This window comes from Scomber japonicus, chromosome 15 (genome assembly GCF_027409825.1).
Source record: "Scomber japonicus isolate fScoJap1 chromosome 15, fScoJap1.pri, whole genome shotgun sequence".
NCBI lineage: Eukaryota > Metazoa > Chordata > Actinopteri > Scombriformes > Scombridae > Scomber > Scomber japonicus.
In genome coordinates this window covers 19,880,457-19,899,807 of record NC_070592.1, presented here as the reverse complement: position 1 = coordinate 19,899,807, position 19,351 = coordinate 19,880,457, and the positions used below count along the sequence as shown (strand labels likewise).

Genomic DNA, 19,351 nt, shown 5'->3' with positions numbered 1-19,351 from the left:
GGTTTGAATCTTTTATGGGCCTCAGGGAGCTCCTTGCGACTGTCACACCATCGGCTGTAGCACTGTTATGAACATTGGTGATGGTGGGGAACTGTTTAACGATTTAATGATTGTATCATATAAAGTAGTTACAATGTGTATGACTTGCTGACTGTTAATGCAGAAATAAGCTGAACTTCTTCTTCTAATGAGAAAAAGGAAAAAAGAAAAAAGAGCCTTTTCCGAAGAGGCAATAATTCTATATGTACTGTAGTAAGCAAATCAGGGGTGTGTAAATGTTTTTATTCCAGTGCAATGCATTACAAAACATATATTTATGAAGTACAATGCTGTGTTATTGCATGTAAATGTGTTACGGTGCACAGTGGACTGCTTTAACCAGTGCTGTAGATGTACCAGTCAAAGTGTGGCCCTTTTGAAATGAATGTTAAAACACCCGACAGAAAGAAAATGAATGTCATACTGCAACAGGAGCCAAAAAAAGAATACGTGATTATTGTAGCAGCATGAAGAAACTGCTCCGTCACTTCGAATACGATCAAAACTAAATCAGAAAATATATAACCTGCCTGCATGATTGTAAATTTCATAAAACACTGTAGATTAATAAAGATTACACAGTTCTGAGTTCATTCAAAAATTCTTTTTTTTAAAGGGGGATTGTGTGGGTGGGGTTTATGGCAAGAGCAGCCAATCAGAGGAAAACTTCCTGCAACAACGTACATGATGAAACGTCCCTGCCACGTACAAAGGAGATCAGCTGCCTTGTTGCTGTTTCTGCACATTTGTTACTAACTTTTTCTAGCTGTCTGCTCGTCCTGCTGTTTCTCCGGAGGTTTGAGTGTGTCGGTCGGTATGCTGCTGAGTGTGCTGAGCTGCCTCTGCTCCTACCTGCTGCTGTCTGTCAGCGGGGGGAAGGTGCCTGAGGCTGAGGTGCAGATTGAAGTCATGCACAGACCTTTTCTCTGTCACCGAAAATCCAAGTATGGAGACCTCGTGCTGGTGCATCATGAGGGATACTTAGAGAATGGGACCATGTTTCACACCACGTATGTTTGACACAGTATTTTAAATTAATGCGAATTTCAGGTAAGATAGTACAAGTTAATTTCTCACTCAACACGCAACTTTTTTAAAGGGCCAGTTCACCCAAATTAGAAGAGGACGTATTCCCTCTCATTCCTCTAGTGGTCTCTATCTGTGTGGATATCTTTGCTATTATGTGATGAGGGTTTGAGATTCATCTCTTAGAATTTTAATTTTAACATTTTTTAACTACTTTTTGCAAACTTCAGATGTATATTTTTACCGAAAAAAATCTCCTCTGTTTTACTGGGGGCCACAGATGTCTATTATTATTGATATGTATTTGATATGTATGCATGAGACCTGCAATGATTAGATGATTAATTGATCAGTTGCCAACTATTTTGATTAGCAGTCATTTTTAAAAGAAAAGTATGTTGAAATTCTCAGATTCCAGCTTTTCAAATATGAGTATCTTCTGGTTTATGACTGTAGACTATACACACTGACATTTAAAGTAAGATAACTCTTGCAGGAGAAGTAGGAAGTTAAAAGCTCATACAAAGACGTCTAAAATCCCAAGACAAGATAAACAGAATTACATTACGTAAAAATGTCAGAGACAAACGTTGTATATCAAAATGTTTGTATCAAACCTTTGTTTTGTAAGTAAGTTGAACTGAGCCTTTAATTTCTGAGTATTGTGAGAAAATTCTTTTCTTCTCATTTCATCTCAAAATTGTGTTTTTTAGTATAATATCAATGACAAAAAGAAATGCAAAGTTTTTTAAAATGTTTAAATATGTTTGACACCATAATGTTAACATTAATTAATAATGATTACATACTATTTGCATTGCAAAGTGTTGAAACAGCCAGCAGAGGTTTGTAACTGTTCGCTCTTTCTACATCTGTCCATCTACCAGTCGAAGCCATGGTGACAAGGATGCGGTGTGGTTCACACTTGGCATCAAGGAAGTGATAAGAGGCTGGGATAAAGGCCTGAAGGATATGTGCTCTGGAGAGAAGAGGAAACTCATCGTACCTCCAGCCCTGGCCTATGGGAAGGAAGGGAGAGGTGCTTCTTTTTTTTTTTTACACATGCATGTACAATAAAGCTCACTATATCCTGTGCTAAAGATGCATGATTCTGTCTTCTTATAAAAGCAAGTGGTTTTACAAACTGTGTTATTTATATTGTGCATGTTTGTATGTTAAACTGCATTGTTTGAATGGCTCTTTAGGACACCCGCAGTGAATGAACTTGTCATTCAGTAATACTAGTCCACTTTATGTCAACATGGAGCATGTGAACAATGCTAAGCTTCATCCTGGTAAGCAGACACCACTCTGATCAGTAACATCTAACCCTCCTGCACCTTACTAACCTTTGCCATGACAACAAAAACATGATTGACTTGATATGACTAGTAATGTTGTTTTTTCTCTTAATACTCACAAAATGCTTTCTAACGTATTCACTCAGAGGTACCAGAATTCCTGCAGCACTAACCAACCCATCTGTTTGTCCATATTGAAGCACTTATAGAAACTTGTAGAAACCTCAGGTGATATCAGGTCTTCTGTCATGGTCAGGTAAAATCCCTCCTGAGAGCACCCTGACCTTCATCATCGAGCTGCTTGAGATCAGAAATGGGCCAAGGTCACATGAGTCCTTCCAGGAGATGGACCTCAACAATGACTGGAAGCTCTCCTGGACTGAGGTGCAGACAATGACTGCATTATGATTTATTTAGTAAAACATTTTCTTTATTCTTTAGTTGAATCCCCATTAGCTTGCACAAAGTGGTTGTAGTCTTGCTGGGGCCCATACAACAATGACAAGAAAAAACAAGAAAAAGGTAAACAAGCCATTAATAAAGATCAGAATATAAATGAAATAACAAGATAAAAAAGCAGATAATACATATTTACAAAAAGATAGTCAAAGAAAATAGAAATCAAAACGGTTCCAAACCTCAATAATTAAAAGTAACATCTACATAACTATAAGAGATGAATCTGCCTCTGGTTTCCAGTCTTAGTGACACTTATAGCAATCTCGCCACTGGGCTACTTTCCCTAGGTCAAATAAAGATGATGTCAAATAATAAACAGACCAGTTATGCCTCATCCATCATAATTTATAATATTTAATTGTAGTTGAAACAGACCAATCACAGAGCCCATCAGACTGTCGGACATCAAAATCAGTTCATAACAAGTAAATCATAGTGTAGGAAGAAATTAGGAAGATGCAGAAGCACATTAAAGTATTAATATTCTGGTAGTACAGTGGTGATGTAATTGTATGTAAAATGCTGTAATCTTTTTACATGGTTGTTAAAAATGAACAATATGAGCTTTATGGAAATCTGTGTAGCCAAGGATTCAAGTTATTGTATTTTATACTGCAGGTATATTATTTTAATTGAAGATATAATATAGTTATATTAAGGGATTGACACTATAATTTGGCCCAAATTGTAACCTGAGGCCATTTCCATTTAGTGTCTCATTTTAGACTTTCTGTATTATGTAAAGGAGGAAACTAGAAATGTGTATCAGATATGCAATTTTTGTCTGTTTTTCAACATTTATCATGTGTTTGTTGCTTCAGTCAGTGTTTTCTTTCTTCAGCCACTCTGTCTCACTCATTTATTTCCTGCTCTCTCCCTGCCAGGTGAAAGAATACCTGAGGAAGGAGTTTGAGCGTCACGGCTACCCTCCCAATGACACACTGCATGAGAACATGGTGAAAGATATTTTTGCCAGAGAAGACGAGAACAAAGATGGCGTCATATCCTCCAGAGAGTTTACTTACAAACATGATGAACTTTAAATCCACTTCCTGTGCTGCTTCTCACTCACTCATCCACTGTCTTCCAGTTTTCATTGATGTGTGGTGGAAATACTTTGAGTTTTATAGCGAGGATTCTCTCAGGTAACCTATTTCACTTTTACAGAAGAATTGTGTTTGTGTGGTGAGTGACTCTTGAACCCATCCTCTGTGAAGATTTAAGGGTGGGCTTTGAGCCAAATTTTGTTTCTGTAATGTTTCTAGTGATTCTTAATTTTGGCAGACATTTGCATTTATGTGTCTACTTCTGTAGGAGATTATGAATGGCAAGCTGCCAATTTTGCATCTTTTGGGACCACAATCAGCTCAGCATTTCTGACTGAAGAAATTTAAAAACTTTTATAGCACATTTACATTTAGAAGAATTGGACCATGATACTACAACTTCCCAAGAACATAGTGGCAAAGGAGTGAATGCTTGTACTGACAGCACATCATGTTGGCAGGTAACATAAGATGATAATTGTTGCTAAATTTGGCGGTGGAATTCCCCTTAAGTGAAATTCAGTGTTCATTTCCTTTACAAAATGTTTCATTGTATTTGGTGTATTTGGAGAGAAAGAGAGTACCTTATGGCAGACGTGGTGACTTGCCATTGGAAAAGCAGGTGTAATAATAACATAACATCTTAGCTCCATTTAAGTGCTCCCAGTAGGAAACTGAGGCTGTTATTAATGTTGTTAGGGACACCTGTGTTTGACCTTTAAAGTCAAACTAACTGTGAGAAAGATGCATTGCACACACATGCACTGAAATCTGTGCTGAAAGGATGTATTGTTCAGCTCTATCCCACTACATCAAGTGCAGTTTTATTCTATTCTAACAAAGATCCTAACATTGAGTTTATAGTAGTCTTCTTTGTGTTAATAATGAACAATTCTATCTACAAAATATAATCCAGAGAAAAATCATCTAAAAAAACAAAGGAGATTAATGTATCTGTACATTTTTAAACAATGTACTAATGGCTGTTTTGAGGGTGGATTTCTATCATGTTAAGATGTCAAGACTCAACTCAGTTAGCACATGATTGCTCTTTTCAGGACATATTTGTATATTCATTTCAATTGTCAAATCAATGTGATCAATAAAGTGACTACATCAACTTTTTAAAAACAAACTCAATACTGTGTTTTATTTGGTGGTTGCACCTTGCAATATTTTATAAATTGAACCAGCAGGTGGCACTGTCTTCACATGTGTTAGGAGAAAGGAAACTGTATACCTCATTAATTTTCAATTCTGAAGACAGGGATGCTTTCCCATAATCTTCACAATGTCAGTGATCTTTATGTTGCATTTTATGTTACACTTTTATAGATTTTTTTGATAATTTTTTATAAAAACAATAAACACACATAAACACAAGAGGGCACAACAGTATGTGTACAGTTTCATGAAACCCTGAGGGCTGTATACCTTGCTGTTTAAGCGAATACTTAAAAATACACTGGCAAATTTTGTCCGGCTTAAAGGCTTACTTGTTGCAAACCAGCCAAACAACAACATCTCCTGCCAGTGTTGGCTATATAGAAAAGAGAGGAAAACAGATACAACTTCTTGCAAGAATTGTTCCGCGCGAGCACCAAAACATTAATTTAAAAAGGTAGCAATATTGGAAAATGTCAAACATTTACACAAGTGGTTAAACAGTATCTTCTTGTTTGGGGGTGGAAAACTGCTTTACAAGCATTAATCTGTGTGTTTAAAAATGTTTGAGTTACATCCAGACTTTAAAAGTTGTACTATATAGCATACATCATGCTAAAAATGCATTTTCTTCTATACTATATGGAAATACTGAATTGCTCAAACTGTGTCAAGAGTCATTTTAAGTATAGCTACTGGAGGACACTGTCCCTGCAGTGTGAATGTGTGTGTGTGTGTGTGTGTGTGTGTGTGTGTGTATGTGTGTGTAGAGTGTGTATGTAGCTCACGAGTAGGGAGAGCCCTCCTCTCACACACATTCAAAACATTCCACACTGGAAACAGTCAGAGGTCACGTAGTCAGAATACGGCGGGACACAGTTTGACTCACATGCACACACCAACACACACACACACATAGAAGCTGCATCCAAACTAAACAAAGTCCTTGGCTGTCGTCTTATTGTCATTCATATCCAGGAGAGGAGTAGGAGGAAGATTGAAGTCCTTGACTCGTGTGGGATAAGGAACAGGGCAAGGCTTTAACTCATCTGAGGTGTGTCCTTATCCCAGGTGGTTTGGGGTTCACTGTAATAAGATAGAGGAAAAATTAAGAAAAGGACATCACAGCAGAGACTAGGGCAGTATTCAGTGTATTGAACTGCTACCTCTGTTTTCTTTGCTGGGGTAGATCCGAGGGAAAGGCTTGAATTCATCAGGAGGTGGTAAGTCTTCTACAGGGTGGAACTGGAACTTGGATTCAAAGTCATCTGCAAGGTTAGAGCAAAGATGCCATTAGAGGCTGACTTTTTGTCGAATGCTACTTTAGCTCTTCCTCTCCACTCCAGCTAGACAACTTTCATCAAGGGCCCAAAACTGTCTCTTCAGGAGACAGTGGCTTACTTTCCATCATTCTCTTAAAATTAAGACAACAAATATTTTTCTCTCCTCTTTTCCTTCACCCTTACAAGCATATTCTACCATGACAGGGGTATTGGGCATTTAATCTGAATAACTACATTTTTATACAGTAAAATGCTAATCTCACCCAGACTGTGCAGGTGTCCATTCCTGAGACTGGATGGGGGCAGCGGAGGAGGTGGTGGAGGGGGAGGAATGCGATTGGTCAGCTCAGTGGTGGGTGAACGTGCTGGAGGAGCTGGAGGAGGAGCCAGACGACCCACACCTGTCAACAAGGGAGACAAGACGACTGTCAGTCACCCGCAATATGATCTTTAACATGAAAAATACATCTAAATCTGATATGCTGTTCTCTAATCCCAATCCCAATTGAGACTGCCAAGCCACACTCACACTTTTTTCTTTATCTGACAAAAAGTGTTGTTTTGGATGTTGCTAAAAAAGTACAATGTTTCACAACACGCATGCTTTCTTTAATGACAGGCTGCAGCAGATGCCACAGTTTCAAACCACTACTTGGTTCAGTCACATAAAAGACGCTAGCAATTACTACATATCTTTCTACTACTGTTTTTTTCTTTGTTTATATAGTATTTTATGTGTATTATGTGTGGCTTTTTTTCATGAAATTATCTATAATTAGTAATGTAAGAAATATGATTATATCGTGCCATAAACAAACCATATTTGTACATTTTTACATGTATGTGTACAATAGATTCTTTAAAATGATGCTGTTGTTTGAACCTCTCAGATGAAAAATCGTCAACTATTGTTTTGAAGTGAGCTGTCTCACTCTTCTTTTGTACTTTTGTTGTCATTCCTGCCTCCGTTTTACTGCTGCAGGCTGTGCATTGTGTTTGAAGGTATCCCTTTTTATGACTATGAATAATGCAGATTGATGAAATAAGAGAAACTGTGTTCACCTACCTGCGCTTCTGGGCACAGCAGGTGGCCGCCGGGTAGGGGCGTTGCATGGGTATGAGGGTGGTAGAAAATGCATGGTCGGGGAGGGCACTGGGGCTAACTTGGGTGGTGGAGGGGGCAGGGTGCTTGGACAGCTGGGGGTGAAGGAGGCAGGTAGAGGGGGGGGAGGAGGTGGGGGAGGAGGTCCCATTGGGCTGTCCCGCAGGATGGGGAACCTAGACGGTTCAGAATGGGCAGGGGAGGGGAGTGGAGGGTAGAAGCAACCTGAGGAGCGGTCACCTGGGACTGTGGAGGGAGATATGTAGGGTGGAGGAGGAGGAGGAGGAGTAGAGGGGTGGGAGATGGAGGTGTGGTGGGAGTGCTGGATGGGGAGCCAGGTGGGCTTTGTGACTGTGCATGGAGGTGGAGGGGGAGGGCAGGAAGGGAGAGGTGGAGGCTTGTTGGCAGGCCGGTCCTGGAAGGCTTGAGGCGGGGGAGGTGGGGGAGGAGCAGAGGGAGGGACAGGTGGAGGTGGAGGAGAGGCAGGGAGAGGAGGAGGGGGCCTGCTGCTGTGAGAGGGGGAGGGAGGGGCAGAGGACGAGGGAGCAAGTGGATGGTAGGCGACGCTTTCTCGCTCCGTCGTCCTGTGAGGCTCATGGATGCTGCTCAAGTCTGCTAGTGCAGGCGGGTTCCAATGCGGCTTCATGGAAGCTGATGAGCTTGAACGTGACACTTCAATGCACGCACGCACACACACACACACACACACACACACACACACACACACACACACACACACACACACACACACACACACAAGAGAAGAGACAAATTCAGAAAATACCACAAAATATGTCAAAAATACAGAGATCTAGTGAGATCAAGACATTTTCTACCAACCTGGAGTCTTGCCTGCTAAGTCTCTTTGACCTATAGGCCTAAGAGTGGGAAACCCTCCAGCAAAGAGCCCACCTAAAGAGGGCCCCATGGGTGACATCCCTCCTGATGAACCCTGAGAAGCACCAACACAGCTGGACACATCTCCAGTGCTAGCCTTGACATCTGGGGAACAACACACATACACACACATCACAAGTGAGCATTAATTTCATGAATGTCAGTGGCCGTTAGCTTTCATTTTTGTGATAATGTTGTTCTTGAAAGGCTTCAGGCAGGATCATGAATACATTTTTTCACCACCCAAATTAACTGATCTCCCTGAGGGACAACTTTACATTTCATGAAAGAAAGCCGACTATTCCAACCAGTCTGGCTCCACACATGTAACTGACATCGCCACTTATAATATACTGGCCAATGGACAGATCTTTCACATGTTACATAAAACAGTGGAACATAATGAGTTCAATGACACATTTTAAATGTGAAGAATGCAACAGTATTAACATGTGGTAAATACTGTATGGATCAAAATCTGAAAAAAATTATGTATCAGCTACACACAAATGTTTTTAAGAAGTTGAAATATTTCAAATTGGGCATTTTCTGGGTCACGTTAGGAGAAGTCATTAAATCTTTGACTAAAATGAAAAAATATTTATGATGTTTTTACTGCTCTTAAATGTAAAAATGGGTCAAATATGACTCTGGACATTATGAAAGGGTTCATTCATTGACTAATTGAGCATACAACAGAGCCTTTTATCATAACAGACACTATGGTATGATGTGAATGTTTGTGAATGTTTGTGACTGAATACATAAAACAATAAAATATTTGTATAACTTTCCAGTCTTTTCTGTTAGCATAGAGTGTAGTACAGATATAATGTGTGTCTTGTCTATTGTGTTTCCCACCATATACAGTGGTTTCCTATAGTGTCTGCATCCTTATCTACTATAGGGAATTCCTTCCTGAAGTGTGCTCTCAGTGTGTGAGTGTGTGTCTATGCTCAAATATAGCCCAGAGAAAAACAACTTACCCCCAGTGAATTATACAACTAAAGTCTGTCTCTTCCCTCCTGTTTTTCTCCCTCTTCCCTCACTTTCTTTCATCTCTTATCTCTTCTCCTCCTGCATCTCCACATACAAATACACATTGTTGAATCTCCCATTCCATATTCTTCACTCTGAGAATGACTGGATGGTTTGTCTTAACGTAGACTGAGTGTGTCTGTGTCTGTGTGCTTGTAGGGTGGTCAAGTTATTCTTCTTACTATCGACAGCAGGGGCACTGCGGTCGTTGACATGTGTGACTTTCTTGAGCCTGGCTCCTTTCTGGATGTCGGCCAGCAGGGCATTTCTTCCACCTCCTCCTCCACCAGACTGCTTAGGAGGATCCAATGGACACTGCCACATAAAAGAGACAATACAGCAATTTTAAAAACATATATAAAAACATATATAATATATATAATGTGGCCTATATCTAATCTTGACTCTCTACCACAGCACAATCATTACCCCTAATATTCAGTCTTAAAAACATGATATAAAAATGAATCAACAAATGTTTTGATAATAAATATCAAAAATGCATTTATTTAATTGCATTTGCTGACTCCAACTTCTCAAGTATGATGACATGCTGCTTTTCTTCATGTTATATCACTGTAAATTGAATACTTTTGAGTTTGGTTGAGTTGGTCAGACAAATCAAGCTGTTTGACATTGTGCTGCTAAAAACAGTCAATACAGCACCAAAGCAATAATGGAATAACTTTACCCAGTACTCAAAAGTAGAAAACCCATTGCTATTTCTCGCTTTTTCATTTTTCATATTATCTCAAGGGCCCTTTTTCATAGAGAAGGTCTACACTGTACTCTTTAATTTACATAGACCCAACATTCCCCCATTAGCAAGCACTTTATGACAGTGGCAGGGAAAAACTCCTTTAACGGTAAAGAAACCTCAAGCACAAATGGGCTCTAGGTGGGCCAACATCTGCCAGATGCCATATTACTGCTGGGTTATTTGCCCAAACTAAAATCATGGTGTTGTTGTGAACTGCTATAATCTAGTAGAGCTATTTTAAAACTTAAGCATCACTATTGTCACTGGTTCATTGTCTCTGACTCAAACTGGGTCCATTTCCAACACAGTGGACACTGTATTTAGTGTGTGATTATTTCTAAAGATATTTTCTGACATTTTACAGGGTAAACAATTAAGAGATTAATTAAAAAAATCAACATTTATTGTTCATGACAATAATCCTCAGTTGCTGCCTGACAAAGGCCAATGGATAGGAGGCAAAGAAAGAGAGGCAAGGGCAAGAGAAAAAGAAGGTTAGAATATGCCTCTTACTTACATAGACAAATTCACAGCTCATTGTTTAACTCACATACCCAATTTGAAGAAGGGCTATGACTTTAGAAACTAGCTAACTCTGCAGCATGGCAGCGGCAACTCATTTAACATGAGGACACTGTGATATTGCAGTGGAAACATAACACTCTTCTGCCACTGAGAGTCTGCTGGCTGCCCTACACTATGTGTGTGTGTGTGTGTGTGTGTGTGTGTGTGTACTACCTCGATCAATAATGCAAACAGCCGCTAGGTGTTTGGTTGATGGTCAGTGAGAAGGACACAAGCAAGTGTTTACAATTGCGTGAGAGATAGTTGGAGGCAGAGAAAAGCACACAGTCTTTGGTACCTGTGGCAGGGCAGTGCTGGGCGGTGGTGGTGGAGGGGGTGCCAGTGGAGGCGGAGGGGGAGGAGGTGGAACTGGCATTCCTAGGTCTCAGATACCTGTAGAAGACAATGCATATACTATAACATAGTTGCCATCCTTTTCTCAAACTGCAGCCACTGACAAACTTCTAGCTTTCTTTACTCCTCCATGTTAGAAGCTGCTACTGTTTAAAGGCCCACATTCTACGACCTCTTCCCCTCTTTCCCTGAACAGGAAGAGCTTTCACCACCATGCAGCGCAAAACAGGAAACAGTGAGTGCTCCATCCTTTCCAGAGAAATTCGACACACATCCCCCCACCCTCTGTCCTCCTCGTCTTCCCACAATGCCCTGTGGTGGGGACTTGGGAGAAGAACAATAGCGAGTGTTGTGCAAAAAGTAATAGACCCCTACCCTTTAGCCCCCTCAATCACCAAAGGCCTTCACTGAAGTTAACGTCTTAACTGGATGAAAAACACATTAAGGAAACTCCACAGGAAAATTCTACAGAGTGCAAACACATTGTTCTGTTTTCTCATACTTGCTGTCGTCAACAGCAAGTATCAAAGCACACAAAATATTGAAACAAAGTAAAAAACCACCAGTGTCCACTAACAATTTGCTAAGAACAGCTCCTGTCCAGGATTATGTCACCATGCTTCAATTTCCGTCATTGTTGTCAGCAACTTGGCTGATAAATTATCCACAGCAACAGTCACTCAGACCTCCACCCAACTTCTTGACATCATAAATTCTTGAGGAGCTGTCTTCCATGTCTGTGAAGGACTGGAAACAGCCTGAGGTTTGTGCACATTCAGTCCTCTGTGGAATTTGCACATGCTCCTGTTAGCAATTTAATAAAACACAGAACAGAACCTGTTTTTGTTGAATCTCTATGTAACTCATGCTTTATGCTTCCTGTCCCTGCAGCTGGCAGACTGTCCTGCATGGCTATTTCTATCTTTATATCTGTGTCAAGCGTCTCTGTGACACTGCCAGTCTAAGTCTTTAAGGGGGGGGCACTGGTTAGCTGAGCTCTCACAGAACAGGTGGGACACAGAGCGGAAATGCACCTCTTGCACCAGTTGTTTGTTCTCCTTTGACCTGTAGAACATGTTGTTCCTTGTGAAGAAAAGAAGATCTTACATGACAATCACAAGCAGCTGGAACCAGCAGCTGCTGCAGCCAGAACAAGTGATTCACACACTTTTTATATCAAAGAGATATACAAAGACTTCATGAGACCAAAGAACCCTGGTTGAAGCTATATTCTTATTGGAGGGTGTGTGACTTGGGGATACTGAAACTTCATGAATCAGTGGACTGGGTGTAACGTTTAATGCACATTATTCTATTCTGGAGACGCCAGGCCCTCTTCAGCACCTCAAAAGTCATAACATCATTTTATTACCTTAATATTTCATGACGTTTCCTAATTTTATGAGAATTGCTTCTAAACATGACATATATAAACTGTTAACATGTTGCGAACATCTGCTATAGAAAATGACCTCAGTTTGGGAGCTCATAGACTCCAGCTGTACATGGTACATTAATGCAACCGATATGCTCTATATCACTTTCTGGTGTAGTGCTTTTGAAGCATTATTACACCTCCCAAATATGTCTATTCCAATGTCTGTTATTGGAGTTTTACAGTATAACATAATATGTATAACCTCTGAGCCCAAACATAATAAGTAACCTAACTATGTACACCATATATTTCTTTGTCAGTTTTATCAATACAGGAGTTTTCATGAATGACATATGCAACATTAAATAATTCGTTATTTGGTTAATGCTTTATGTCCATTTCCATATTTTGTCATATTCTTCAAATGTGCAAGGTCAGCTTAAAGCGAAGGAAACATTTAAACATTGGTTGATACAGTTTATTACTAATATTTTTACACCAGTGGGGTCTGTGGGACCCCAAACACTGAAGAAGTAAAGTCAATGCCACCAAAATACAAAACAGCATATTTTTCCTTGTTAATATGCACTCCTGGCACGACGGTTTGTTTGATACCACAATGAAAGCCCAGAAATTAGATAATACATGTATTATTTAGTCCTTTAAAGTGTAATGTGGCAAAACTCCACCTATCCACTGTAATAGAAATGCTGTGAAACAAGACCTAGACCCAGGTACATTTGATGCACCATGGTGCTCGACAAACACAACTCGCTGTAATCAGTTCTCGTTGAAGGCTGTCTTATCTTTACACATTTCATGGCACACTTTTGTAAGAATAAGAACACCTGTCACATACATGTGTCCATGAATTGAATGATAAAGAAAAGTAGAGAATTAGCCCGTAGTAGTTTGTCTTACCTTCAGAAAGTAAGTAAAAATCCACCTGTTTGCAGAGAAAGCTTCAGTGAGAAGGAGCGCAGCAAACTGGACTCATAGTGCGCTCCTCTCAGCTCAGCAGGTTATTTTTAGTCAAATGGGGACACCACTTCAATACTTAAACACTGAGCTCCTGTAAACACTTTCAGTGAGTTTCAGAGAGTTTCACTTTACTTCACAATTGTGTCGATACTGAAGAGGCAGCAAACATGCAACTATGATCTCTTACACAATGGTCTCTTTATGGTTCTGGCTGTTTATTCCCCTGCGAGCGCACTGCTGGAGGCGAGCAGCTCAAGGCCACACCTTTACAGCCCCACACTCAACCCGGGACCAATGGAGAGAGAGAGAGTGGGAGGACGCTTGGCTCGTCATCAATTCATCCTCAAGTTGCTAAGAAACTTGCCCTCACCTTGAATTACACCTGTGCAATAAAATAAGAATTACGCATGAATGTGAAATGGTGCTGACGTTTGCACACTCCATGCATTTTTTCCCAACACAATTCAGTTTTACTCAGTTCTAATTTTCGGCATGATGATGGTAGAACATTATCGCTCCCTTGTGTTCAAAATATAACATTGCAAATAATCCTTATCCGAGCCGCCCTGTGTCTCTTCCACTTATTGTCTTATCATCAACAAGCTAGTGAGAGATATTTGTATGATATTAATGTTTTCAATTTGAATATCACAGTGCATCAGTTATCATACTGCTGCAGGCACACACTCAAACACACACAAGCCCCCCCCCCCTTCTCTCTCTCTCACTCACACACACACACACACACACACACACACACACACACAAACTTTAACAGTGACAGGAATGCAGTGACACAAGCGTGCTCCTCCCTTTACCTGACAGAGCAGTATCATTGAGGCTTAAGTTTGACACACGATGCAGATGCTATATAAATAGCACTTATCTGTTGTAATTGCCTTTTCTTTACAATGTGATAATCATACATTAGGGCCCACTTTCCAGTTAAGTGATAACCAGGCACCAACACAGCTGCAAGGAGGAGTAATAGGAGCCTGCTGCACCTCTGTTTCCAGTTAAAACTGTTAATTCAATTCACATGAATTGAATTAACAGTTTTAACTGTGAAATGTCTCATTTATATGTACATTTCCTCCATGGCACATTGCTTTGGAGAGAAGATTTGATTGTGATTAGATAAGGTTATAAAACACACTCACATATAGCAGTTGTCAGATTTATTTCTCAGATTTTTGCCTTCATTTCATTTTCACAGATGATATAAAATACAGTATTCCTACATACTGCACAAAGCAAACTACATTAGAGACCGGATCAGACTTCCATAGCATATCATGGCCATAGCTCATTCAGTTGGATACAACAATATCTTCTTACTTCATTGTCAGTAGCTTAGGACCTATTATGTTGTATAAAATATCCTTCATACAAATTATTTATATATTTAGCTGGCAAGTGTTTACTTCTTCTCATCCTAATTACATTTGTGCATCTGACTAAAAGCTGCTTACAAGCATTCTTTAATTTCTTCCAGTATAGCAGATTGTTTCCCCACACATAATAACATAAACATCCTTCAAATAATCCTTTAGAATCATTATATTTGTAAAAACATTGGTAAAAAGGAGCATCCTTCATTCACACACACACATATATTAATCTTATTACTAGAGTCATGTTAGCATCTTATGAAAAATATTTTCCTGAAGCATATCACACTTTTCTTAAGTATTCCCAAGAATGTGCACTTGTTTTTGGGATTGTATGTTATTCTATGAAAGAGGTAAACTGTAGTAGAGTAACTTCATTTCGGGGCCCTAAAGTGCTTACTGCATCAATGCATTACTATATTTTTTTCTGGGCTTTTTTGTGGGATAATAATAGCTCAATAAACATCATGTGGAATAAATAAATATTCCATTTTAAAGTCACTTATCATTCTGTGGTCTTCAGGCACAGTCCATCAATAGAGGTCCAAATTTTCCAATATTTCTTGTCTTATTTAAACAGCTACACTGTAAGTTTACCACATAACCTCATTCCTGCAGTATTGGGCTAAACATTAAATGTTCTTTGTCTTCTTCATCTTCAACAGCATAAAGTGGACCTCTTGATATGCCTCAAGAGAATAAAGCATCTTCATGTAACAAGCATCTTCATGTACTCCTCACCATCACCGTCTGTCTTCTTTCCCCGCTGCTGCATTCTCTGTGTCTTTCTCCTCTATAGGAAGGCTTGAACGCACCTTCCTCTTCTCTTTAAATCGACCTGAGCGGGACACCTTCATGTTTCTGCGACATGTCTGCTCGTTGAAGACTGACTGCAGGAGTGAGTCGTCATAGGTTTCATCACTGATGAGGCTGGAGTTCTTGTTGGACTCTTGTTGAGACTGAGACTGATCACCAGTGGCCTTAGAGGATGCTGGTGCGGGGTCTTTTGGCCTCTCAGCCTGTTGTGCAAAAGGGTCAAAGTCTGCGCCAAAAGTGTGGGCTGAACCTGTGTCCTTGGAGCCTCCACTCTTCCTCTTTGGCAGGAATGCCTTCCACCATGGGGTCCTTTCAGTCATCTTTGGGCTGGAAGAAGGTAAAAATGTCATCAGTATTTAGCTGTAGTTGTAATATTGTACTCCAATATTATTGTAACAGATCTAATTTCATCTGTGAGGTAATTTTATCAGCTGTCTAAGTGTGTCTAAGCTTCGAACAGGGTTACTTAATGTTCTATATGGTGAAACATCAAAATATACCTTTAAAATATTCGCAATACTGTCTGCCATATTTGCCCTCTCGATATTTGAATGTGCTTTGATTTAATTCACTTTGATAACCATTTTTCTACTGGTGAGAGAGCTTCTTACCAACAAATCCTGTGAATAACCAGTGTAACCAAGTTTAGCCTCTCTGTAAAACTGGTTTAATGAGTCGTGAGAACTTAAGAGCAAACCCAAGCTGTGATTCATGAGGGAACAATGCGCCAAAAAGGTTCTCCTGATCCCTTACCTGAGACAGAACAGATGATGAGGACACTTTTAACGACCCAAACCAAGAGTAGGTGATAAACTCTTGATCACGCAGAGAAATGAAGGCACAGGACGGATCAGTGTCCTCTTCTTCAGCACTGGAGCACTTCCAACAACTGTGACAGCAATCCTTCAAAGGGTCAGAGCAGTATCCATTTTACGCACGGGTAGACTGTCTTGTCTCCAAACATCTCCCACCTCTAAAAAGTTAACTTTTTCCTCTATTCCTCCTGTCAAATATCTCTACTCTTCTTCGGCTATTCTCCAGAAACGTGCGGGTGATACATTTATATGGACAGGCTTTCGGCTACTGAACCAGCAGGTTTCCGCCTCCGAAACTCTCATCGCGAAGCACCTGTGCGCACTTCTGATTGGATGAAGAACTCAGAGTCCGTCACGTGAGAGCCGCTCAGGTGAATCCACTGCAAACGGTAGGTGGGGCTTGTGGTTGCCTGGCAGCATACCCCATGGGAGCTTGCGCCTCCTCAGTGACATTAAAGAGAAAGCCCTTTGTATCGGTGAGACCCAACCCATCCCATTGAGCCAAATTATGTTCCAATTTTTGTATGCCCATTATTTCAGGCGACAATGACGCGCATTGTCACGCAAAGGAGTGGAGTGGATTAGTGAGATGTATATTCAGTGGAGTTAATGGTAATAATAGCAACCCACCCCCTAAAGAAAGGATGTAGTGAGCAGCATGCAGTTATGGTCTGAAATATGTGCTGAATTATTTGAGGAGCGTGTGCGACAGGAAGAAGTCTGAGGTCTCCTAAAATTACATGAACACACTAGACGTGCAATTGTTGCTGTTGTAAATTCACAGTAAGTGAGGGGAAGCAGTGTGGGCTGGCGCCAGTTTCACCTGCTGAGGTACTTGTCACATGTGTTTTCTTCCGGATGCTTCTGCTGTACATTCAAGTCCAATACTGATGTCATGTTTGTTGAAAGTTCCTTTTATTTTTTTCTAGCAATTTCTCTGAGTCTCAGAATGACATACACACATGACTAGAGCAAGCTCACTTATCCATGGCCCAGATCAACTCTGGCTCAGCACATGGTGAGTACAACAGTACAACATCCGCAACCAATTATAAACATATATCCACTATACAGACACGCCATTATTTGAAAGTGGTTAAAAAATAACAACAGTGCTATTAAGTTGTATGTGTATGATCAGAAAATGTATAGCAGGGTTTATATCACCCTTAAGGATACCACTGTTACTAACCATATATAATGTGATAATTATAAGCTATTAAGAACAAGTTAGAAAGTTAGACATTACAGCAATACAGGTCTCATGTTTCTCACTCTACATGGTCACTGTAATAATCCACTATGTCGACAGTTTGTTAGTGTAAGTAATTAGTGGTGGAAAGTTACTAAGTATATTTACATAAGTACTGTACCTAAGTACAATATTACTTGGAGGAACTAATGCTACTTAATTTTTACTCCATGATGAAACTTGTGAAATATGATGAATTGTTTGTATTTTTAATTGTACAACCAACAATTGTTCAATTGTACAACCAACAATATGTGATGCTCTAGAGACCAACACCTGGAAAAGCTACAGATTAAACTGAAATTCATACTGAGGCCATCAGGATCAAATCTAATAATACAATATTTAATACAACACTCATGGGCCATTTTCCTGCACAATCAGCACTTAAACGTTTGACACTTTAAAATTACAGTACATTTGCTGGTTGTACTTACATTCTTTTACTGAAGTACATTTAAAAAATACCTAAAATGGCATATTGTACACTGTTCTATGGTTACTTTTACTTAAGTAAGTGGTACATCTGAGAGATCTTCCTGAAGAACTATTTATTATTAGCTTATAACTGAACTATAGAACAAGAGAATAATATATGTATTATAAACAGTGCCTTATTAGAAAATGTTACCCAGTTAAGAAATTTCACAGTGTATGTTTGAATTTGTAGTTAAGTGAACGTGTGAGTTAATCAATAAATGTATCAGTAAGTGCATTAGTCGTCGATTACATTACAAGTTAATTCATATCACATGACTTAACACAATACAATATGATACTACACTAAACTTTATAGTCCTCAATGAAATTTGTCTACAGCCTCATTATTAAATCATTGTATAAAACAATAAAACTTATATCAATAAGAAAAAACTCAGTTTAAAAAATATGAACAGTCTGTAGTGACAATGCATTCTTAAAACACTTGTTTGCAAGAACTAGACCAAAGGTTCCATCTCCACTCCCCTTCTTTGAATTCATACAGGCCACATTATTCACATCAGTGATTAAAATCCATCACAACCAATCTTTTTTTCAATCTTTTGTGTACATGCCAAGTTTCGAAGTGTCACTGGATCCTTGTAATTCCTAGATGTTATGCTAAGAAACGTGGTTTCTCTCCATGAACCTTTGGAATCCCTAGCCACATGGTTTCTGTGTGGGTCAGTGCCAACAGAAAATACTCAGTCTAGGCTGAGCGACAGAAACAGAGAGAGGAGGAGGGAATCAGGGAATGCCTGCTGTCTCGCCTGTCCAGACTTACAGTGAAAGTTGTTGATGCAACAGGAATGTGTGTCATACCTCTCTCTCTCTCTCTCTCTCTCGTGCACCAGGCTGCATACCTGGGGGACTCCCTCTCCTCTCATCTCCCATCCCAGTCGAAACTCTCCGAAGTCAATTCCTCGCTCCACTACACAGCATGTCTGATTGCACTTCATTCTGGGTATGTACACAGGTAGGCATGAATGGAATGGACACGCACACACTTTCTCATACATGGAAATAAACACATACATTGTAGATTATGCAGATTGTCCTACAGATAATTCCTTCAGGGGTGGAACTAATGATAATCTTCACTAACAATCAATCTGTTGATTATTTACTGATTAATAGAATAAATGTTAACGCTTTGATTAAATAAAATGTGGAAAAATGTTCATCACAGTTGAAGTTTCCTAGAA

General features: G+C 39.7%; 3 protein-coding genes across 3 annotated transcripts; 1 reads left to right on the top strand and 2 right to left on the bottom strand.

Moving 5' to 3' along the window:
- Nucleotides 1–732: 732 nt before the first annotated feature.
- LOC128374169 (peptidyl-prolyl cis-trans isomerase FKBP14-like) lies at nt 733–4,858 on the top strand. Its single transcript, XM_053334437.1, has 4 exons — nt 733–1,049; nt 1,953–2,104; nt 2,623–2,750; nt 3,710–4,858. The coding sequence occupies exons 1-4, from the start codon at nt 856–858 to the stop codon at nt 3,866–3,868; spliced, it is 633 nt and encodes a 210-aa protein (XP_053190412.1). The 5' UTR covers nt 733–855; the 3' UTR covers nt 3,869–4,858.
- Nucleotides 4,859–6,070: 1,212 nt separating this feature from the next.
- Nucleotides 6,071–13,438, bottom strand: wipf3 (WAS/WASL interacting protein family member 3). Its single transcript, XM_053334623.1, has 8 exons — nt 13,333–13,438; nt 10,978–11,072; nt 9,538–9,670; nt 8,261–8,422; nt 7,385–8,092; nt 6,582–6,719; nt 6,202–6,303; nt 6,071–6,121 (listed from the first exon to the last, which is right to left on the bottom strand). Exons 2-8 carry the CDS (start codon nt 11,053–11,055, stop codon nt 6,081–6,083), a joined length of 1,362 nt encoding a protein of 453 aa, XP_053190598.1. The 5' UTR covers nt 11,056–11,072; nt 13,333–13,438; the 3' UTR covers nt 6,071–6,080.
- Nucleotides 13,439–15,526: 2,088 nt separating this feature from the next.
- On the bottom strand, nt 15,527–15,919 carry LOC128374406 (proline-rich protein 15). Its single transcript, XM_053334667.1, has one exon. It carries the CDS (start codon nt 15,917–15,919, stop codon nt 15,527–15,529), a length of 393 nt encoding a protein of 130 aa, XP_053190642.1.
- Between the last annotated feature and the right edge of the window lie 3,432 nt (nt 15,920–19,351).

Coding starts and splice junctions, on each gene's coding strand:
- LOC128374169 (XM_053334437.1), top strand. CDS start 856: ATGCTGCTGAGTGTGCTGAGCTGCCTCTGCTCCTACCTGCTGCTGTCT. Junction 1,050..1,952: donor GGGACCATGTTTCACACCAC/GTATGTTTGACA, acceptor TCCATCTACCAG/TCGAAGCCATGGTGACAAGG. Junction 2,751..3,709: donor GGAAGCTCTCCTGGACTGAG/GTGCAGACAATG, acceptor TCTCCCTGCCAG/GTGAAAGAATACCTGAGGAA.
- wipf3 (XM_053334623.1), bottom strand. CDS start 11,055: ATGCCAGTTCCACCTCCTCCCCCTCCGCCTCCACTGGCACCCCCTCCA. Junction 6,304..6,581: donor TGGACACCTGCACAGTCTGG/GTGAGATTAGCA, acceptor CTAACCTTGCAG/ATGACTTTGAATCCAAGTTC. Junction 6,122..6,201: donor CCCCAGCAAAGAAAACAGAG/GTAGCAGTTCAA, acceptor ATCTTATTACAG/TGAACCCCAAACCACCTGGG.
- LOC128374406 (XM_053334667.1), bottom strand. CDS start 15,919: ATGACTGAAAGGACCCCATGGTGGAAGGCATTCCTGCCAAAGAGGAAG.